Source organism: Ostrinia nubilalis, chromosome 25, assembly GCF_963855985.1.
Source record: "Ostrinia nubilalis chromosome 25, ilOstNubi1.1, whole genome shotgun sequence".
NCBI lineage: Eukaryota > Metazoa > Arthropoda > Insecta > Lepidoptera > Crambidae > Ostrinia > Ostrinia nubilalis.
The window spans coordinates 6,947,548-6,971,654 of NC_087112.1; the positions used below are offsets into that span (position 1 = coordinate 6,947,548).

General features: G+C 35.1%; 1 protein-coding gene across 5 annotated transcripts in view; it reads left to right on the forward strand.

The window, feature by feature from the left end:
- The window catches only part of LOC135084238 (zinc finger protein GLI4), a 127,404-nt gene that overhangs the window by 83,002 nt on the left and 20,295 nt on the right, over positions 1-24,107 (forward strand). For all 5 annotated transcript variants that reach the window (XM_063978993.1, XM_063978990.1, XM_063978991.1 and 2 more), the window contains exon 4: positions 8,062-8,180. In XM_063978993.1, coding sequence (XP_063835063.1) covers positions 8,062-8,180 — 119 coding nt within the window. The remainder of the gene's footprint in view (positions 1-8,061; positions 8,181-24,107) is intronic.

The window sequence follows — 24,107 nt, forward strand, 5'->3', positions numbered from 1 at the left end:
TAAGGTTGAAATTTTCACAGAATGCTTCTGTTGCCGCTTTAATAAGAAAGTTAAAAATAAAAGTTCATACAAGAAACATTTTTTTAAATTTTATAATGGAAGTACAAGAAACCTTTTTTCTGTTTCTGTTCGATTTACGAAAGTATATTACTTACACACTAGCTTTTAGTCGCAGCTTCGCCTGAATTTCGGTCTATCACAGAAATATGGAAAAAAACCATGGGAGAAACTATGCTATATTATTTTTCCCTAGTTCTCAAATTGTTTCTGTACAATTTCACCTTAATCAGTTCAGTGATTTAAGCGTGAAAGAGTAACAAGTTCGCAAATTATAATTTTAGTAGGAATAATAGGATAATTTAAGTAGGTTTCTTGCGCTGCTTCTTCTCAACACTGGCCCATTTGTTGTCCTAGCAGTGGTAGGGTTAAATAATTTTGGGACGTGTAAAAGAGTTTTTTATAAGCCTATTTGCAAAATAAATAAATTTTAATTTGGATAGAATAAAAGTACATGGTGGTCAGATCAGTTTTGTAAGATACGGAACCCGTTGTCCGTAAACTCAACTCGCACTTGCCCAGTTTCTTTTTATTTAGCGTCATTTCGTTCGAGAATTCATTGATTGAGACATAATTATTTATGCTAAAAGGTGGCGGTGCGTGAATCATGCCGTTCAGAAGTATCTATAAGGTTTTAAAGAACACCTAAGTAGTTAACGATTTAGGTAGATTTTTCTTATCTTTTTTTTAACCGCACACGGACTTTTAACGTGTCTGTTAATTTGTATTAACTTGATTCAGAATAGGTGTCTTTTTTATCGCACTCATTTGCTAGAGTGGAATTTATTTGTTTCAAAAGTGTTAACAAAGGACATAAAAAATTAATAACAATACAATAACAAAATCGCACTTTTAGTTCTACCTCTAGGTAAGTTATTTGACTAAAGATACGTCTTATAAATAGTTTGGAAATGAAAACTTTATTGATTTATGTCAATAGTGAATTACTTACTTAGCTATAAATTGAAAATTAAATGAGCATAATACCTTACGTTTGTTATCTCAAATTTTAGACCAATTAAGACAAGATATATTTTTACTGATTTATTTAAATTTAAAACGCTTTCTTTTCCTTAAGTAAATCAATCTTTGCATAAAGTTGTAATAGGAGCTTAAAGAGCTTAAAGCTTCAACATTTCCATGAACAGCATTCTAGAGACATTAGTCTAGAATCTAGATTCAGACATACTCCGTTCGAAATAGACTCGTCCGGGCATGTCGCAGTCCGTACCGACTAATTGGGTTTTCGCAAAAAAGCTAAACCGCCACCGACACAGTTTAAGTCACAGCAAATAAGCCCTTATGTCCTTAACTTTAAGCAGGCCTGGCTCACTCCGCGCGGTACATCCGATAATTACCTACAGCGAAGCGCCCCGCCGGCGGGTATTATATCAGTCGAGTGTCACGCGCGCGCCCGTCGGGACTTGATGTTTTGCCTTTAATAAATAATTTCTTTTGAATACAATTTATGATGTTTTAAGAATTTTATCGTTAAGATATTAACTATTACCTTTCCGTGTAGGTAAATGAAACGGAAGAGTAACATCGATACACCAAATTACGACAAGCTAGTTCTTTTACCATAATGCATAGGTACCCCAACAATATTCAGTAAAAAATAAATTGTTGCCAAAGTACAGCGAGTAACATTAGATTAAGTTTGTGCAAAGCCAAATACAAATATGATTTTCGGGTGATGCCTCTCGTTCTAGGATGTAGCCGTTTCGGGTCCGTGGCCGAGTCCCCCTGTGTTTGACGCACCCGTGGTCGACGCCCCCGGTCAGATAGAAGCAATTTTTAATCAAATGTCAGTCACAAAAATATTTATAAACGAATAAATATTTATACTGATCGTACAAAAAAATGTTTAATATTATTTTACCATAGTGATACCTAAAAATATAATAGGTTTTATTTTAACCTATCATATTTTATCATAGCTTTTATTTACCTATAAATCGTTTTACCTAATCAAAATAATTGTAACAATCAGTCTTTAAAATAACTCTACTCTCTCTACATTTAACTAACTACAAATAAAAGTTTTAATAATAATAATAATAAAATCTTTATTTAAGCAAGACAGATTTACAGAAAACGGAATGACAGTCTTAAGCTAATTACATGCTATGGTGGATTGTGAAGAAGTGTTGGTAGCGGTTCTCGCACTAGGTATGCACCTGTATCGCGAGAAACCAAGTAACATTTTGCCAAGAAATTTTTATGCGGGTGGACTGAATTGGCGACTGCCTTTGGGTAATTTACTTACACAATACAAATTTACAACAACAAGCAAATTATACAAGAGTGGAGATAGATTGTATGAGTGTGTGTGAGCGTATGTGAGTACCTGCAGTGCATGTTGTCTTTATTGTGGTATTTTGAGTAGGTTTTCCGTTTCCATGTACGAGAGGGAAAGTAGCCATTTAGTGACGTCTCTGGCAGCCTGCCGAACTGAGGAGAGTCTGGTGTCACAAAAGCGTGTTATTTTGTTGTATATAAAAGGGAGCCTGAAGTTAAGGTGGTTCCTAGCAAATGTGGTCTTAACCGGGTACGATGGGATATGGAATAATCTCTTTTTGAGAATTTCAGGATAGTTTGGAGAATTTAAAGTGTTGCGATGAGCAATACAGAAGACCTTCAGAAGGTATAGTTGTCTCACATTCAGTACGCTTGCGTCATTGTAAAGGTCCCTTGTGGGGTAACGATACGGTTTTTTCAGCATAACCTTTAGGACTGATCTTTGAGCCCGCTCAAGTCTTATCATGGTTGTTACGCCAGCGCCTCCCCACGCCGTGATGCAGTAGCTAACGAGGCTCTGACAAAGGGCTATGTAAACTGTCTTGAGTAGGAGCTTATCAGCTGAGTTCCGCAGAAGGCGCATGACATGGATTTGCTTTCTAGTTTTGGATGTAAGTGAAGCGATGTGATGTTTGAAGGACAGGTTTTCATCCACTTCTACCCCCAGATACCTTATGTGATCTGACCGAGCAATAGGAATACAAGAGCACGAGGAATAATTACAAGAATGTACTTTAAGTACAGTGGTATCTGTTGGACTTGATGGTCGTGTCTTATGGAAACATAAGTATTTGGTTTTACTGAGGTTTAGAGTGAGGAGATTTCTATTTAATTATAAAAGTTTTAGTATTTTTAACAAAAAATTAAATACATCATTTTAAATAGCGTCAAACATGCATGGTTTTCGTTGACTGTACTTAGTGCAAAAGCCGAAAAAAATATGATATTAAATTTATTTAAATCGGGGGCTTCAACCACGGGTGCGTCGAATACTGGGGGACTCGGCCACGGACCCGCCGTTTCGTGTTTGCGTAGTAAGTAGGTAGGTATGATGTCATTCTTTCTTCTGTGATAGTAGGTATGTTTAATTTATTTGTCTTATGTTAAAATAGATATGAATGAAGACATTGTATTAAAATAAGTACTTTTTTATCCTAAGTAGGTATATTTAAAATGTTATTTTTACAAAGGTAAAATAACACTAATACTTACCTACATACGTACCTCATTACAAATACCTAAGTAGATTAATTCTATTTTTTCACTAGACAGCATAGCAACCCTAGCAGCGTAAGAAGAGTTCAGAGGCACGCGATAGAAAGAGACAAAACTTGTAGGTGAATAAAATTGTAGGTACGTAGTGCTGTGCGAGCTGAATTCCACTGTATCGCGTCGTAGCAAGACTCGCATTTATTTAAATAGTCTTGCGGAGTAATCCTTCTGTACCTGTACTATTACTTATTCTGTGCTTTAAGACCTAACCTACATTATAGCTTTCCATGTAATTGCAAACCCGTTTCATGAAAAATTCATGCCGGAATGATTGAGTCGTTCACATCGCCTCGTAAATTAGAATTTTAAAATGGCCGACCCATGTTACAGTTCGATTGCTATTGCAAATGAAGTTATGTACCTTTTTTAGCCAATTAAGAAGTTATATTTTAATTAGAGCCGCACGAGAAAATTAATTTGTTAGGTTTGCTACATCTTCATAGATGAACTAATGATTTATTGAAGGTAAAAATTGGCGATCGAAAAGCTTAAAAAAAGTAGTTACAACAATTATTGTTAATGTTTTTCTTTTATAATAAAATATAGCTATATCTAAGAAAAGCTTCCAGCTGTGAAAACTAGTAATTCTACTAGAAAATATACCCTTTAAGTGCAATAATTGCGGTTTAATGATATTATTTAAACTGCATTAAATGCCTCAAGTGACATTTATCTGCTATCACCAAGTAATTATAATTAGCAATCGAATGATCTTAGACGATTACAATCGTAATACCGTATTTTATTATATTTAATTGCAGTCGTAAAGGTTATGGTGAATCTAAAGTTTCTTATAAAAATAATTGCACTGCATATAAATACAATTGTTGAAGGCTTAGAGTAATTATGGGGCTGTGCAGCAATTATTATTTATTATTTGGAAAACAATAAAATAAAGATAAAACAATACGACGTGTGGACGCGCTTTGCCGCGGGCGGTGCGCGCGCGCACACAGCAAACACGCTCAATTGAGTGCTTCAAAGCACACTCCTTTACGCCATTTTTTAAATATCAAACTTTAAACCCTTTTAAATATTAAATCATTAACATCTTGTTAGTGTTCTATGTTAATCATGACATCATCGACGCATAATTTATCGCTGGACATGATAATTGGAAAATATAAGGTAAACGGCTACTAGTTCGTGATAGTACGTAAGTTCGTAAGTTTTTTTTCTAGCTCAAATAATAAGCAAATGGAATATTATTTATAAAAATTCTTCATTACTTCAAAAACTCTATTATTTAAGCTATCTAAAAAACCAAGTACCAACATTGTGGTGCCAAAAATGAGAGCAATACGAAGCTTCAAACTCTCAGAGAGCCAAAAACAGCCGTGCGGCTTGCAAAGGTTGCTCTCACCGTAAGGTTAGCGCTCCAACTTCTTAAGCTTATAAAAAGGCGAAGGAACGTCCATTTAAATAAAACTTGTAATAGTGGTTTCATGTGTTTCTTGACAATTGATTTAGCTTAGAAAAAAGTTATATGAAAACGTAGAATTCCTTTAAAATTGTGATTAATTGACTCACGAAATAGCGTACATATTATTTTTCGGGTGTCCCCTATTTCGTGACACTACCGATTCAAGGATATTATGGATAACATTTTGATGCTTGGTTTTTAAATAATTATTTATGATAATTTAAATGTAAGTTATGAAACAAATAATGCATTTATTTAAGTTTCTCATGACCTAAATTCGGTATATGTTTCGTTCACTAGAATTTATATGACACGAGTTTGAAGTTCACATAAATGACCAATTTTAAGATAAATTAGCATAAGTAGTACCAGCATTATTTTGGTTTTATTTCGATTTGTTTTATTTATCTTTGTTTATTTGTAATGTATATGGGATAGATAATAGTTAATTGACACATTTTGACAATAATCCATGAATTTTACTTGGAGAATTTGGAATAATCAGTATCACGAAACAAGGAACCGTATTATTGTTACTTTTTTCCAAGTTCGTGATATATAAATGTATGGTGTTAGGTACTTTTATGACACATACCATCAAAGAAATCGACATATTTTTTAGTTTTTAATAGTTACCTACCTAAGAAAGAAATTAATTAATTACTTACTTTTTATTATGAGTCATTGGCGTATCTGGGGTTATTTTCAGGGGGGGGTCTACCCTCACTTGAAACAGTTCCAGGGGTGGGATTATGGGGAGAAGGGGGGGGGGGGGTACAAATAACAAATCTAAATTTTATGGGTACGAAGGGGGGGGGGGATAAGTAACCCCCACATTTATATAAATATTTTCACATCATCATCATTATCATGATTTCAGCCATAGGACGTCCACTGCTGAACATAGGCCTCCCCCAATGCTTTCCATGTTGATCAATTGGTAGCGGCCTGCGTCCAGCGCTTCTCTGCTACCTTTACGATGTCGTCGGTCCACCTTGTAGGTGGACGTCCCACGCTGCGTTTTCCGGTATATTATAATAATATTTTCACATATCGCTAGAAATAACAAAAAATTTTTATGGGTACGAAGGGGGAGGGGGTAAGTTCCCCCCCCCCCTACATTTCTAATGGTTATATAAATATTTTCACATATTGTTAGAATTAACAAATCAAAATGTTATACTAGACTCACATTATTTCTTATGAATATTTCAGGTAAGCAATATCGTCAATTTCACATAATATTAATATAATTATTTTATTCTAAATTTTTATTATCGTTTTTAAATTAATTAAACCCTTAATCATTATTAAAATATCCTAACTGGATGCATAAAACCTTATCCCGAAATAGGGGACATGAGTTCACGAACTTAGAAACAGAGCAAAATTTTGTCACGAAACAGGATCCAAACAAGAGGTCCGCAGAACAATTAATATAAAAAAAAGTTCAAACTATATAACAATAAATTATGTATTAACTTACTGTCAAAAGACCAAAGTTTAGCATACAACAGCTTTCATACTGATATCATGCTTGGTTATTTTTAAATAAAATGTTAAAGTCGTAAGAGCCTTAATATACCGAAGTAGGGGGCACTTACCTTAGTCAATTTCATAACAAAACAATGCTCAGACGCTCATAATTTCTAATTTGAAAACAATGCGAGCGATTTAGTCCACACAAAAAGTTCGCCCGCGCAAAATCTGTAAAACTTGTTCCGTAAGAGATTCAAAACTTTCTTCCTATTAGGAGTGAAATCTGTTTGTATCGCGCTCCTTGTCGCACCCGTGTCCCGGCAACACCTGATCCCGTGCGCGAAAAAGACAGAGTACATGAAGACGTCACGCGGAGCGAAGGCGCGGGATGTCTTGCGCTTATTTTAAGTTATTTTATTTGTGTGCGCCATCTCTTTTGTTTTCTTTTCTCAAAGCTACGTCTTTGTTCGGTACGGGGGCGCAATCGTCCGAGGCTGGTAAGTTGGATAATTTCTTTATCCCGGTCGGCCCACCCGACAATTTTCTGGCCGTATTATTATGAACTTGATTTGTTTAATAATTTTATTACTGAGCGCATTGCGAACGTTCCATTGTGTTTTGTTTGCTCTTTCAGTGCTTTCATTTTGTTTCCTATCTCACGTGGGAAATTTTACTATTGTTCGTCTTTACCATTAACAATAGCCTTATTACTAATTTCATTTCTATCTGCTACATGACCATTTAATTCGATATTAGTCTTAAAGTATCCAGCTGTTATGATCGTTTTTGCTCACAAACGTCCAGACACATTACGTCACAGAATGCGGTCTGAGTCGGGTTTTTGACTTTTTATTGTGCGGAACCCCACTGCTAGGCCTTGAGATTTGCACCGTGATGTCCTCTGTGATACCCGAATGCCAGCAACTTGGACCTTTTGTCGTCGGTTGACTTGTTATTGTCAGGAGATTGCTTACTCCGCCTGACGCATTTGTTGTAACTCGATACCATCGCGAGAGGTGACTACTCAATCGAAAGTGAAGTTTGTTGGTAGTTGATTTACACCGTTTAGTACCTTTGATAAAGAGCAAAAAAAGGGAAGGAAAAAAGAAGTGTAGAAAAAAAAACTTTTAGAGCCTTAGGTACATTATACTTAACTATAACTTCAAACTCCTATGTTCTTCTGATTATTTTCGTGGCGGGTCCAATCGCAGTATAACTGGCAGTCAGGCTGTAGATCCTGGTTACATGAGAATGAGAGGTGGGAATATTATCGTGATAAGCCTTTTAGACTAACAACATTCCAAGAAACAGTAGACACTTTCAAAACTATGTTCATCATCATCAAAAATCCAGCCACAGGACTTCCCCTGTTGAACATAGGCCTCCCTCAATGATTTCCATATTGACCGATTGTTTGCCTGCATACAGCGCCTACTTGCTACTTTAGGTCGTCGGTCCACCTTGTAACCTTTCTTATTCCGTAGAATTTATTGTCTTCTTGAATCTTCTAACTTTATCTTTGTTTTCAGGTTAGCCGCAGCAGCAGCAGCGGCTGCTGGAGCTACCAGCGAGCTGAGCTACCTCCTGCATCCAGCTTACCGTCCCGTGCCATACGACCACCCCCTCTACGGGGCTAATGCTTTAAGAGGTAAGTCCATTTGATTACTAATAAAGGGGTTAAGATGCTGGTGTTACGGACAGGTAACCCAAAACAGCATCATTTCATTACATAGGAATTTAATAAATAAATGCTTCTGTGTCTGAACAGTTGGCGTGTACCATTTCTATCAAAGTTCTCGATAAACATCAGAAACAAGTTTAGGAAAGTCACCCGTCTCTACGGATATTTTAACATTGAATTTTGAAAAGTCAACAACGTATTATAGTCTTATATGATAATAATAGTCATGGTTAGGATCATATTACATAGCTTTTCAATGTATCAGCAAAAGGTTTTCAAAAGCCTTCCAATAGAAAAGCCAAGTCCAACTAAGATGATTTCCTAGAATCTACAATAATAGTCTTTGACTGTCACCAACCACAATTTTAAATCCACTTTGTATTAAGAATATGATGTGTTCATAACGTGATAAATACGAGTAAATCTATGTAGAATTCACCACTTTGCAACCTAAGATCATCATTCATAAGTTACAACAGTTAATTTCATTGGTCAAAGTCGTTCACCACTTAAATAAGTGGTCGAGTCGCCACGCCTTGTCCGCGGTCAATCGGTTGGCTTCACTCGGCTTAGATTTCTGGTGCTAATTATCATTATTATAATTAATGCGATCATTAACATCATTACCATTAACACACGTGATAAACATGCTCACGTTGTTTTTACATAAATTATGAAAAAAGATTAACACATCAAGTTCATCAGAAAGCTTATATCAACTTCATTGTTATTTATGAATTTAAGTAAAAAATTGTCTACAGTTTTTCAGGTTGTACGTAAAAAAATATGCATTTTTTTTAGTTTTTCAAGAGGTAAAATATGCATGCAATCGTAATTGATATGGATTCTTCTATAAGTTAATAAGAAAGCAAATGAAAAGTAAAATATTAGCAATTCATAAACATCATAAATCTTAAATATTTTTTTTACAAATATGAATGTTTTTTTTAAAGTGTATTAAGTAGGTAGGCACTTTTTTTTTTGAGAAAACTTTAGACATTAGTATTTAACTTCAGACATTGTTCAAAATGTCCTATGTCTGTGTTTTACTGCCACTTAAACTAAAATCAAGTGTTTTTTACTTTAATGCTTGCTGAAGAACTTTAATAAAAGAGCTTACTGAAGATTTTTCTTTCTACTAAACTAACTAAATTAGTTTCCTCAACACTTCAACTGTAAAATTTTAGTAGTTTATTTTTCTATCTTTTATTCTTCAAGAGTTTATTACATTTTATCTTTTTCCCTTTCTTTCTTTCCTGAATAGCAACAGTCCACACTGACTTGCATCAGTTTCCAAGACCATAAGTTTCGTTTTACGTTATCAGCTGCATTCGACCGAATGTAACCGCAGCCGGGTGATAAGCTGCAATATTACACCGATGGCGAATCGCAGCATTCCCAGACATGGTGATTATATTATGTTTTACAATAAAATTGAATTCTGAGACTGAAGAATCTTCAGTGAAGATGTAGCATTTTACATGAAGACTAACGCCCGTATTCACGAACATTACTATGAGGTCTCACAGTGCGCAAGTACGCACAGGGTCACACACGAACCAATCACAGAGCTCTTTTCAATGCTGTGCGTTCGATTTGCTACTTCACTTAAGCAAGTAGGTATCATTTGTGAATAGGTACGGGTGTTAATTTTATACTAACTTACATAGTTTTGCTTAATTTCCAATCTGCATACAACTATCGGAAAATGCATCTGCTATAGGAGTTAACCTAAACAACTAAACTTAGCTCTTGGTCTGCAAGTCTGAAACCAGCAGTAATTAGGTATGGATTAATACATATTTTCAGCTATTCGTAGCAGTGAGATATTAAATAAATAAATACCTATCTTTGGTACTTTTACACATCGTCATCTTTTTTGCCAATTTAATGTCTCTTAGTTTCTGCTTTTAAAGCCTCTTCGTATAATCTTTCAGTCATATTTTCAACATTTCTAATAATAAAATAATATTAACTTTCAAATAACCCGACCATTTCTTGGTCCTGAAATTGCAATAACAAAACAATAGCGTTCACCGAAGCTCTTCCATTTTGAACTTTACCCCAACGACTTAACAATCAACGTAGTCCAATATAAGGTCCACTGTCCATCTCACAAGCGTCGCGAAAGTCCTCGCTATCGCTTCAATTTATCTATACAGAAAAGTGTTAATTAGACGGCGAGCTCACGACTGCTACCATTTCGTTTCTAACTGCCATTTGAATGTCAACTCTACAGTTTTAAGCTTAGGGCTGAAAGTAAGTTTGGGGTGCATTCAGATGACAGATACGTAAAGCTGGCTATTAAAGGAAAGACCGTGTTTGACTGGACCTGGAATTGGCGTGCTTTGAATAACGAAGGCATTTCGGCCTTCAATTAAGACGTTTCGCCTTTTAAAGCTAGTTATTGTTAGAAAGCCAGTTTAATTTGCGTGCAGTTTTTTCGAGATAAGTGCCTACCTATTCGAAATTTCTTTTAGCCTTGCTATTTGAGACCAAGGAATATTTTCATTGATAACTTCATACAGAAATCAGTTTGTAATAAATACTTCCTCATTAATGATTACTTTATCAAGATGAAGCAGAATTCTAAAATTTTATTTTAGTTTCATCGTACTACTTAATTTACTGCAGCGACTAATTTTGAACGTTTCAGAATTATGCTTATATTTTTGAACGTTTCAGAATTGTGCATTTTGCTTTAAGCGCGCTCATCTTTATACGAACTTTTCATATTAATTCATCTTCGAGTAAAAGGAGCACGCTTAAGGACTTTGCATCATCCCGCAAAAAGCCGATCCGTTAGAATTTGTAATTCGAATTCTATTATGCTCACACGACAGTCCAGTTTCGCGCGATACTGCATTAGGTACTGGATCCCTCAAAACAAGCCCTAAGCTGGTCTCAATCCAGAAACCGGACCATAGAGTGAAATTTGATCTAACAAACAAAAGCATCGCTATAATAGACAAAGATCCTCCATTTACCAGCGCTTTGAAAGGGGTAGACGGTACTGGGATAGTTTTCCTAAAGACGCCTCCTCTGATATTACTGGGACCGTAACAGATGCACGTGCATTAATGCGCTTGGGTGAGCTTTAAGCGAGGAGAACTAGCGGTTATGACTTGTAAAAATCTTTCAAAAAAGCTAATCGAGTCGTAAAATCACCTAGCCTGAACCAAGAGTCTCATCTAATGGTAGGTGATGATCAGACCCAAGGTGGAAACGAGCTTTACCCGGAATCCTTAACCACAGAGGAACTGGCTATCTTATCTCTAGCTGCCGGAACGCAACAATGCTGTTTAACATTGTTATTATGGCGACAGACTTAGGTAAGATGGTGGTAGCTAGCCAGGCGGACTTAGAACAAGCCCTACCACCAACCAAACTGAACAGAAAAATCTGCCCCCACCGGGACCTCTGCGTCTGAAGCAGGTGGTCTTACTACTAGACCACAGAGGCGGTTTTTAAAAACATCTCGATACCATGGTATTACTTGTTCTAAGTCCTCCTGCCTGGCTAGATACCACCATCTTACTTAAATCTGTCGTTATAACAACAACGTTAGCAGCATTGTTTTCGGTAGTTTGAGCTAATATAGCCAGTTCGTCTATGGTTAAGGACTTCGGGTACCTATAGCTCACCTCCACCTGCCATCAAATGAGATGAAGGCCAATACTTTCGCCAATTTTGTGTGCACTCCGTGTCCATATTTTTACTTATCTAGAAATGATTAGTTTTTTGTGGAGGTAAGATAGCCAGTTCGTCTATGGTTAAGGATTCCGGGTATAGCTCGCTTCCACCTTCGGTCAGATCTTCATTTCCATCATGTGAGATGGAGGCCAATGCCAGATATTTGCTTTTGCCAATTTTGTATGCACTTCGTGTCCAAATTTATGTATGTTTATCTAGACAATTTTATGCAGCTATTTTATTTTTTATTTTACCAATGGTCCGTGACCCTCACTCGGCATGGAGCACACTGAAAACCAGCGCCGTGGCCTTCGTCACCGTGGGCCACGGCATATGCTGAGTGGGGTCCCGTTGCAGTGGGCATCTTGTTGGTGAATGGGTGGCACTGCTCAGTTTACTCTTGTTTTTATTTTTTCTTCTTTTATTATTATGTGCCACTGTCATGCCTGTATTTGTGTGATGTCCATTGTAATAAATGTATCTTTCTTTCTTTCTTTCTTTCTTTCAAATTTTCCCTTAACTTATGAAATACTTATCTAGAAATGATTCAGTAGTTTCTTGTGGAGGTAAGATAGCCAGTTCATTTGTGGTTTAGGGTTCCTGGTGTATCTCGCTTCTACCTTCGACTTTCTCTTGTGACTTAGACTCCACCAGAGCCAAGGTACCTGAAACTCGCCTGCACCGCGCATTACCGATTCGCCGTGGCCAACCTTCGTTCCCATCCTGCAGATGGAGAGCTATTAATCAGATAAGCAAATAGATGTTTGACATGAACGCTTCAATCAGCGTAGGAGTGATGTGGAACAGGATATATGCGGCGTTTTTGTAGGTACTTAAGGAGACTTATCCAACCACACTTTCCTACTGTCACTGCAACTCCTGTATGCCAGGATCTACAGCTTGACCTTCAATAAAAACCCAACCAGTGAAGGTCAAGTTTGTCCCGGGGGATAGCTAACTGTTTTGGAACTCGCAAGAAAAGCAAAAACTGCTCACTGAAAACTAAAGCAAAGCCAGTGTCTTATGTGTTTCTAACAGATTACATTAATAATCTGATGTGCTGATACTTTGCAGTTAATTTCATATCTAATAATTTTATTATTCTAGTTTTACACTGATTCTTTAGTCCAAAGAGTAGAAATTTTATCTTTTTACTCAATTAAAATATTTTACATACTTCAGTAGTAGGGTAAACCAGAGAGTGATTGCCCACTGGTAGTGATTACCCGCTTTAAGAATAATATTGTCAGGTGCTGACTTTGAATCACTCTAGTTAGATTTGAATTTGCCAATTAGATGGCTCCGAGATCAATGTACAGTAGATTTAAAATTTACAATAGGAAACACTAAAAAAAACAGTTATGGCGGATTTTGTCAAGACGGGTGAAAATGTTACTCAAATAGTTAAAGACTTTAACAATTTTACTAAGGAATTACTTGCTTAGAGGTTAAATTTTTTTTTGCAAGTTATTTAATATTCAACTAATGGTGTAAAGTAATGATGAAATTATAAGTGTTTTCTCCATTATCAATGAAAATAACTGATACAATTTGATTTCTAACGGTCATTTTAACGGTGGGTAATCACTGCACGTAAATCTGTATATTTTTATTTATTGCCCACCGTCATTTCAGTTATTGCCATATGTTAATGTATAGTTATTGCCCAGGGCAATTATTATTAGAGTGTTGCCACCATGCAGAAGCAGTGTTTAAGTTGCTCATTGCTAGACTTGTTTTGCAATTTACATGTATAAATATTAAAATGGCTTTTAATGTTTCATTTTCAGTATGCCAAAGACTCCAAAAGTTCAATATAGCATAGAAAATTTGCAAAAAGCTGTACAAGATGTATCCAACAATTTATCTACAAGATAAATTGCTAAAAAAATGGTTTGGCTTGAAAAAATTGATAAAAATTCAAACGAAAATACAAAAAATGAAAATCCTACGTTAAATCTACTAGTGAAAATGTTAATTGTAAGGAAATAATTACAACTTTAGGGAAGAATAACCAACAGCTAATTGAACATTCTGAGCAACCACTTAAACTGATATCAAAGAAGATAAAAAAATAAATACTTATAAAATTCAAATTTTTGCGTCATCTATGTTTTGAAGTAAATGATTCTGTCTCTACCGATTCTGACTCATCAACATCAGTTCAAGAAATATTTGATAATATGTTAATAAGGCCAAACGCAATTTATTTTGAAATTTTGAAGACTGTACTACTAGAATTTAAGTTTAATGTTTTGTTTTATTTATTTACAGCCTATTTTGTCATTTTAAAATTGATTATTTTGTTTTAAGATACTGGGCAATTACTGTGCTTTGATGTGGGCAATTAGTGTAAGTAATGGGCAATGACTGTACTTTTTGGAGGATTTTAAATTTATTGCAATATTTTCTAAGTTACGTAAGTTTTAACTAAAAACTGTTAATATTCTGTTTAACAGTTTATTGAGTTATAAGAAAAAAGTCATAAATGGTCGATAATTAAAATACTTTCTTTAATTTTTCATCTCAATGAGTTTGAAATCTTTAAGTGGGCAATAGCTATACGGTTTACCCTATGGTAATAAAAACCAAACAGTACCGAAAGTAATAAAAAGAAATCACAGCATACTTAAAGTACCTACGTATTAATTTAACATTATAATTAACTCAGCTGCAATATGATTAAGAAAACATTAAGTTAATTAAAAAATCTCAAATTAAACCCCAGTAACTGGTTCGGATTAAATTACCCACCCTTTTATAGGTCGCACTGACCAATAAACGTGAAACCTAACCCTGCGCGCACGCACCGAAACTGTTTACGGCAAAATAACAAAAAAAACTGTATACAGGGTGGCCGAATATGCTGTTAAAAATATACTATGCATTAGAAAGAAAGAAAGAAAAGCATGTATTTATTCGATGTAAGTGAAGTTAAAGATTAAAGATTCAATTGTTGTTTTTAGCTAGATGGCAAGACAATTTTGGTAACTAAATTACAGAAATCGCAAATGACAGTTTTTGAAACAACCAAAGAAATTATATTGAATGAATTTCGTTAATTTGTTTATCTATAAATCATTCATACACGTATCGCACATTATGCATTTACAGGATACAGGATTGTGGTAGTTTTTAAACAACATAATTAACATTATAATATTACTAAGTTACCTACTTTTTAAATATATTTTTACGTTAGCCAAATAAAAGGAAAGGTAGAGCACCTGATGGTCCACGGTGGCCAAGGACTTAGAGCCGAAACAAATATTTAAACAACCCAGGAAAGACTTTCCTGGATCCTAGAGCCGACCCCAATAAATACTTAATGGGAAAGTGCAAAGAAGAAGAAGAAGTTAGCGAACAATGTTTTTGGCAACTAAGAATAAATACACCCTGTATAAAAAATGGCAACGGTGTTCGTTTACCAAGCAGTCGGGCTTTGGTTACAGTCCCGTGAAATGCTTTAGATAACGCTCAATTAAGTCCGACTTTAGTCGGCGACTTTTAACGCCTTTATGCAAGAATGAACAAGCCTATAAATGATCGAATGTTATTGTTACATTAATAATTTAACATTAGAATATTAATGTTATTAGATGAAAATGTTAAAGTTTATGAAACTTAAATATCGGATTTCAACAGACATGCGTTGTATTTACCACAAAGTATTACACGAAGGAAAACCAACTGCTTTTTACTTGTATACTCCATTTACATGAATAAAGCTCCATAAATAGACGAAAAGTCAATTTAAAATGATTACAATAATTACAACAGGTAGGTCACAATCAGAAGGTTCATTATAAATTAATATGGTCTTTCCAAAGAATCCAATCACTTTGTTTCATTGTAATTAATTCGAAAGTCCGCTCCAGATAATTAAATTATTTAAAGAATCGAAACATTAATGACTTCATTGTAAAACAACAATGTTTTATTCAGTTCGCAGACATTTCGATCGGTAATTTACTTTTCTTATGACAGTTGACGAGTATTTAGTTTCTTATAATAATTAGCTGGTTAAAAGTCACGATAAAAACATAACATGGCAGCAAGATAATGTTCAAAAACATGTTTTTCTGGTACATGTAAAGTTTTTGCTACCAAAGTTCGAGTCTCGGGTAAACTTTTTGCGTTCCGTTACATGTAACGAATATATTAATATTTGAATGAAGTTAGTATGTTGAAACAACGGAACGTTTATTTTAATTAAATTATTTTTTGCATTTATTTATCACATTAACGCATTATAAAAACAATCCTTTTTTGTTGGAAGTTACAGTAAACATTTACAAAATTTGGAAATGCATTACCAATTTTATTTTCTTTCCAAGACACCCCACTTCATAATATTTACTTTATTATAACGAACACTATAATCCGGGACTTTTCAAGGCGAGAGTGAATAGGCACTTGCAGGGCAGATATTATTACTGCATCTCACATACCAGGTGCGATTGCGGTCAAATACCTGCCTTGTTATGAATAAAAAATCAATCATTTTTTATTTATAAATAATATTTTTGGCTGGCTCCTGTCGCATAATGCCATCGCGAGTGTTTCAATGGAACTTTTCTCCATGATCGAATTTCGTCCACTGCAGAGGTCACCGGATGCGTCGTACCAACTCCTTCGCCGACCTATATTACTCATTATCTAGCAATAATTTATCATCATTATCGTCATTGGGTCATTTAGTCTCCACTGCAGGAGCACCTCTTTGTAATTAATTAAAGGCAAATGAAGGATTTGGTTTACACTTCCCATGATGACCAGACGATTTGGGTATGCCTTATTATAATCCTTACTATCCCTTTTACGACATCCACGGGAAAAATGGGAGTCCTATGGGGGTTTGCATAAAAATAGATAATAAATCTTGTCAGACATAACGAATTGGACATGACTCGTTTGGTCATAAAATACACACACCGACTTATTTAGCTTACAAGGTGAAATTGCATAACCAATTAATCTGGAACCTACGAGTAAAAAACTACATAAATAATAATTTATTCACCACGAACAAGCAGTCTTTTTGTGGAACAGTATTTTTGTCGGATGAGCGGATACTATTCAATTAAAATTATATTAATTCAATAACTCCGATCTGCATTCTTAATTGCTACGCATTCAAGACATAACAAGCCCGATAAGCTGTTCTTAATAATGTAAAATAAAACACTCATTTTCTAAGATGATTGGGACCTAACCGAAATGGCGACCATTGATCGCAAACCTGCTTCATTCACCAAGATAATATCACCACTTATCTCCATAAATAAAACATTTAACAACTAGTCTTTAAACATTTACCCAACTCCAATCAATTAGTTGAAATATCAATATTGATGAAGTTTTATTATGCAAATAGCTATAGCTACCGAATATAAAGTCTCAGATTATTAAAATATCATATTCGAAATGAGCAATTTCCGCGAAGTCATTAAATTAAAAAAAGAACTAGATGCGCCTGAGTGCGCCCGAGGACCCGCCAGCTGCGCCATCGCTGCAAAATTTCGCAAGCGAAGTGACAAGCCGAAATTTAATAACTTACTCAGAAATGTGCTAGCAAATTGGGAGCTGACTGGTCCAACCGGCTCTGTAACCCTACACTGCCTAACCGAGCACTCCGACACATATAAATTGTATTTTTATTCAAATCGAGCCTACGTGCGGCGATAAAGCCTCTTTAAAACAAATAACTACTCATTCAAGTACCAACGGCGCACAAAAACCAACCTTAACTGACACTAATAGAGTCAACGATTCAAAAACAACAAAAAACGCATAAGATCCAGGCGACAATAACCTTTACAGATGCAGTAACAGAGTTGTAGTTGCAGAAGTAAGAGATTTCGATACACCACTTATAGCGGAACCGGCAAAGGCTAAAAAGAAACTTAGTGCTCGATGTAAACAATGTAAATATCACTTTCTCGGTGAACGCACAAGACTTAAAGTTGAACGATCTCGTGCATCAGATAACACTGTAAATGATGATGTAAATGTTGAGCTTATTCCCGAGACATATACAGAGGACAAATTTAAAGGTTCATTGGGACACTTTTTCACTCAATTTGCTGCCTTCGTTATCGGTCCATAGAAAATGTAAGCCAACAGGATGCGAATGACATTTACAGCATTTTTATTTTTTTTTTATTTTTATGTGATAGGAGGCAAACGAGTAAACGGATCACCTGATGGTAAGTGATTACCGTCGCCCATAGACACCCGGTTCATTATCATTGCACAAAATACACATATTGTGCAATGATAATGAACCGAGATCACTCAAGGATAGCGGGAATTAAAATCATGTGTGCAAATGATATGCATTGCGTATTCCTTTTAAATAAAGTTGTTTGCACGGAGCCTTCATTACGTGGTTTTTCTCTCTCCGAAAATGTTAATCACCATATTTACCTGTCCCAGGTTTTTACACGACGGAATCTTATGAAACATTTTAATAAACCCGCTAATGATACAGGTGCCAATCACGATCATGTTAAATGAAATATTTATGTCAAAGTTAATGAGAATATTAATAATGAATTTCAATCTGGGCTTAGGGTGCTGTAATTTAAAGGTTGTTATAATTTCGCGGGTGAGAATATAAAAGTTTTGAGAAGTCGAATCCTAAAAGTCGATATACCGAAAAATTATTATGAAGGTAGATATAGTTATACGAATGTATATGTCTTCATCGTTCGATAACCGTAAATTAAGAACCAACTCGTTTAACTGAGCGTAAAAACTGTGCGCGAGAGATTGAGAGTTCATGTTACTGCCGAAGGAAAAACGAAAAAGGCGCGGGCGCTTCGATTGTGAAACGGAGAACGATAAACGTCAAAGAATTGGAGAGGCTGGAATAGATTCCGATGGAATAAACTTACTTTTAGATGCTACATACAATCAAGTATATTATTAAGTTACTAAAGCACCTGACAGTGCTTTGAGTAAGCTTGAAACATTTTGTTTCAAAATTTCCAAATGTTGTAATTCCTACTATTTTTTGCGTATGAAAAGAAAATCAATATCATATTTACGTCATGATCCACTTCGATAGCATCCGGGCCCTAATTGAAAAAAATGGATGATCGTAAAATACGTTGCAGAACGCATCGTTTATTTTCGAGCATTCGATTTTCTCATCGATAGTCCGTAATGATGATTTATCCCGCACATAACCCCATCACTTCTCGTTGTAATCCGAGTATTTTTTGCACAGGCCCAATTTACAAAACGTCACAAACGGAGCTGACATTCCCATTTATTTTTTCAACCACCTTTGTCACGCTGTCCCGGAGTTTAATCTTTGTCAACGAGGAGCCGGGTATGGAACGGGTTTTAGAAAGAGACGCCCGATGCGCAAGAGCGTGACAAGTGACCGGATTAATGCATTTTAAACGAAGAAGGCTTAATTTTGATCTCGGACCTTAATTGAACGACTTTATGTTTGAGATTTTTTGGATTTGAAACGCTATTAGGAACCTGACACTTATTGGCTTCAATCGTTCGTGTGATGATTATCATGCAGTGATTTTATGGTTTTACATCTTCTAAACAGTTTTGATCACCAATTTTAATCAGTCATTACATTGATCGTGCTTATTGACTAACTGATCTACCGAAATTCGTACCGCCTGATAGTAAAAGATTTTTTCAAATCGGTCCCGTAGTTTAGAAGCCTATTCAATACAAACAAAGAATCAAATCTGTCGTCTCTATAATATTAATCATATAATTTAATTTTCAACAATATAATTCCCATTCATATTTTCCATCTATAGCTTTATTTGTATGCAAATCAAAGCAATCTCAAAACCCATCTCCATAATTTAATAAATTGCACTACTTTGAAGCGTTTCTAAACTGTTAACCATGATGAAGTTATTGACTTCGGCAGTAGATCTCATAAGTATAAATTATAATTTGTAATCTATTTATCAAGTTTCTTTCAAGAGCCGCTGAGCGACTCCACGGGATTGTAACTTGTTTTATCCAATGATTGATAATCACCATACTCTCGGCCTTAGATAGTATTACCCCGCTGAGCTTGATACATTCGATACATTTTAATAAATATCTCCAACATCCTCGCTTATAGCGATAATTTCTTCATATAACTTTAATGTTTATGTGAATGAGGTCATTTGTATTTGTTCGGACGAGCTTTGACGTCTTTAGTAATAAAAGTTAATGTCTGTTTTGAAAACTAGATGGCGCTGTCTTTAGTTAGCCCGCGGTGTCGAAGTACTTAGTCAACAGGCTATTATTTATGGAATAAATTGTGACGAAGATGGAAGTACAAGTTATAAAAGTTTCAAGTTTCTTACGAGTATAAGTTATAAAAGATAGATGTCTTTAGTTAGTGATTATCATTAATCAATCACTGTTACATTATGACGTATCTAATCAATTTAGTTATCTCTTTATTACGTAATTATTTAATTGCTATTGTGCAATATATTAGGTCTGTTATCTTTCTAACATTCGATTCAAAATCACTAACATTAAAAGCTCCTGCTATAAAAATGTATTCTAAGTAATACAACATCTAAAATACGGCTTTCTTCGTCCACAAATCATAACCATCATAGACAGCATAATTAAAACTTTGGAGCACAACTACAAAATGCCCGTTGGCGAATCTAAAGGGGTATCGATCGGTAATCTCAATCGATTTGTTGTATCGTAAACCTGTTCTGGTCGATCGATAAAAACCCGCCTTCGCTGATTGATCCGGTCCGTGGATTGAGACATCTTTGGAATGGTTCCGTTGGTAGGCTGGATGTGTGGCCCAAGTGATAGGATGTTCCAGGGGTTTTGATATATTTAGATAATTATTTCTAGCTTTTGCCCGCGGCTTCGCCGTCGTGAAGTTCAGTTTGATATATAATTTAAAACTGACTTTCTTGCTTGACACTTTATCGTTGTAATTTGACCAATTTAATAAAAATACTGTTAAAGTCTCATCAAAACCCGTTTCGTACTTTTTGCTTGAAACACTTAGTACTAACCAAGCATTCATCCATCTATTCTTACATTTAATAATTTTAAGTACTGACTTTTACCCACTTTGCTTTCTTTAAAAAGACTATCGCGCTCGTTAGTTTTTCCAAAAGTAGGATAAAACTCCTATGTTTTCCCTGGATCTCAAGTATGTCTTTTAATATAAATATGTATAAAAATAACAGCGAGAGATCTCAACTTATACCAATCGCCACACCCACGCCGCACATTCATAATTGTTCCCAGAAATATCTATCTTTGATCGAACTCAAGTGCACGCTTAGCTTTAACTTTCATAATGTAATTATTTCTAGGGTTGGTAGAGATGACAACACGTCAAGCTATACCTACATTTGGTTGCACAATCGAACCAATATTGGTGTATGAGGTGTTATAGTGCTTAATTTGAGTGCTATCCAACTTATACAACATTTATGATAGAAAAAGATTTTTCGTCCACTAAACCACAGTATCGTTTTGTTTGGTATTGTATCACTTGTTCATTATGATATTCTTAGGGAGAGACCTCTACTAAACTGCTGCAAGACTATTAGGTAGTTTGTAATTATTACTGTCAAAAAACTTGCTATTGTAAGTTCTCTAGGTAGTCGATTTTTTGTGCGATTAAAGTTACTTTAACTAGACTTTTGCTGCCTCTACATTCTTCGACAATATTTTCATGAAAAAATTGTCTTTTTTTAGCAACAAGAATCAACATTACTATTTTTTCAAAGACTATCCAACTATACAGAAATATCACCCAAATTATGCCTATTATTATTTTGCCTAAACGTGTTTTTTTTAACCACTGTTGTGTGTGATAATCAATTACGTCCGCGCGATTAAATCGTTAGGCATATTAATGTCCGATTCGACACAAGCTCGTAGAATTATTTATACATCTTTATCCAATTTGTTTCTTTGTAAAAACTATAAATTTTACAAAATAATTTACGTCAAACCTGTCTATTGCTAGGCTTTTTAACAGAGATTATTATTCTATTGATGGCTTGGCATTATTATGATTAAAAAAACTCGATGAAGCCATTTATTATGTCACAAAATCTAGATTTCTAATAAATCTGAATCAGTTGTAGTCTACTATGAAAATGCAACGTTTTACTCGATATGATTAATTTGTGATTTTATAAAGATTTAAAAGTGCATGAGACTCTACTTATAGTTTTTTTTTTATGAAAATATACCCTCACCTAACGAACAAACCATTTAGGTACATAAATATGTGTAATAAGAAATAAGTACAGGAGGCGGTACGTGAAGGTTAATACCGTGGGGTCTTATGCATTTGTAATAGAAGCGAATTTGCAACAAAATGGTTAGTCGGATGTCTGTACATCCCATACAAAAATGACGAACCTTTGTTCTATCAATTAATTATCATCCGGTAGTGTTAGGCGCCAAGTTGCGAACTCGCGAGATAATTACCGCAAAGAAAACACGGCGCACGCATCATTTTGTTCCTCTAATTAAAACTGGCGATGTCAACGGAACACGGCACGGAAAGCATAAATCATGCGACAATTCGAACCCTGTCCTTCCAGGAAAACTAATTAACAACTTAACACGTGTTTTTGTCGCGAATTCTTACCCAAAATTGCCTTACGAAATGTGTTTTTGAAATAAAAATCAACATACACATTCTGTTTCGTGAACATCTGGTGCTGCTACCTTTCACGTAACGAGTGCAGATTTGAACTATAAATACAATGTTAAATTCTAAACAGACAAGGTTCTTTGTTAATTTCACACATTAGAATAATTAAAATAAGTAAATAAAAATATTCGTTCATACCCAGGACTCTCAGGAGTCCACAGGAAGAATTTTTATACTTAAATGACAACACTTCAAAGTTTATTTGAAATGTTTTTCTAATAATTCATTCTGTATTCTTAGAGTTTGGTAAATAAAAACCTCAAAGTCTTTTACCAAACTCTACATTCTGTTCCTATTTCATTTCAATTTATTATTGTAACAAAAACCATAATTTCAAATCACTACAATTCTAACACCATAATCAAAGAAACTAGCGGTTTCTATATTTCGTCTGCTGAACGCAATAAATCCGGACCGGGTGATATATTAATTACGAAACCCATAAACGGGTAAACATATAAATAAACATAGGCTATTATTAGGGCTATTAAAGCTGTAGCCGTAACAAGCGGAAACTGTTGGTTTAGTTTATCGTTAATTACTATTTTTATTTTTATTCCGAACTTGGCCCCAGTTTGCCCCTTTACACGTTTTTTAAATGCCGTTTCTGTTGAGTATTTAATTAGAACGATTTTACTTGTCTGCATCCTGTATTTAAAACTATACAGGTTTAGCGTTATCTCAGTCAGTGCCTGAGGTATGAGAGCGGCACGGGAGGGGTGTCATTGACATTATTATGACGTGACGTGACAGAGCATACAAATCTGCCCCCCTAGACAAAACGCACTTTTTGATCGAATCGAAAATCGAATCCGTCAAAACTCCATAGAAAAAAGGGGCTTTTCGACCACTTTTCGACTGGTTTGCGATTATAATTTGCACTTTGTCTAGACCCACTGAAGAACACTGAAGTTTCAATGACGTTTGCCTTCTCAAAAACACCCTCCCTTGCCGCTTCCATACCTCAGGCATCGACTGAGAGCTATAGTTTGATTTCCATAAACTTACCCTGAGGTGGAATTGTATAAAGCAATCGTAATCATTTGACAGTTCATAACGTACGATAAAGTCAGTTAAACAAAGCGTTTGACAGAATAATCGTACGTTATGAACTGTCAAATGATAACGATTGCTTTACACAATTCCACCTCTGGAAAAGGAGGCTGACAATAGTGACAGAGTTTCTTGCGCTGCTTCTTCTCAGCATGGTCATTTGTTGTCCCAAAATAGTGGTTGGATTAAAGAAATACTGGGGCGTGTAGAAGAGGTTTTTAAAAGGCTACTTGCTAAAAAAAAGAGAAGTCAGTTACACTGAATTTTCTTTTGCCGTTACTATTTTAAAATCTTAACTGTCGGTTCTGACTTAATATTCTTTGCCCAGATTAAAAATGGTATTAAAATTTTATAAATGCCTGTAGGTACCAGTGAATAGAGTTGTAGTTAATTAAATAAAGAGGTGAACACTCTCGTAAAACTACACCAAAAACTAACGCATGGCGTAAAATTAT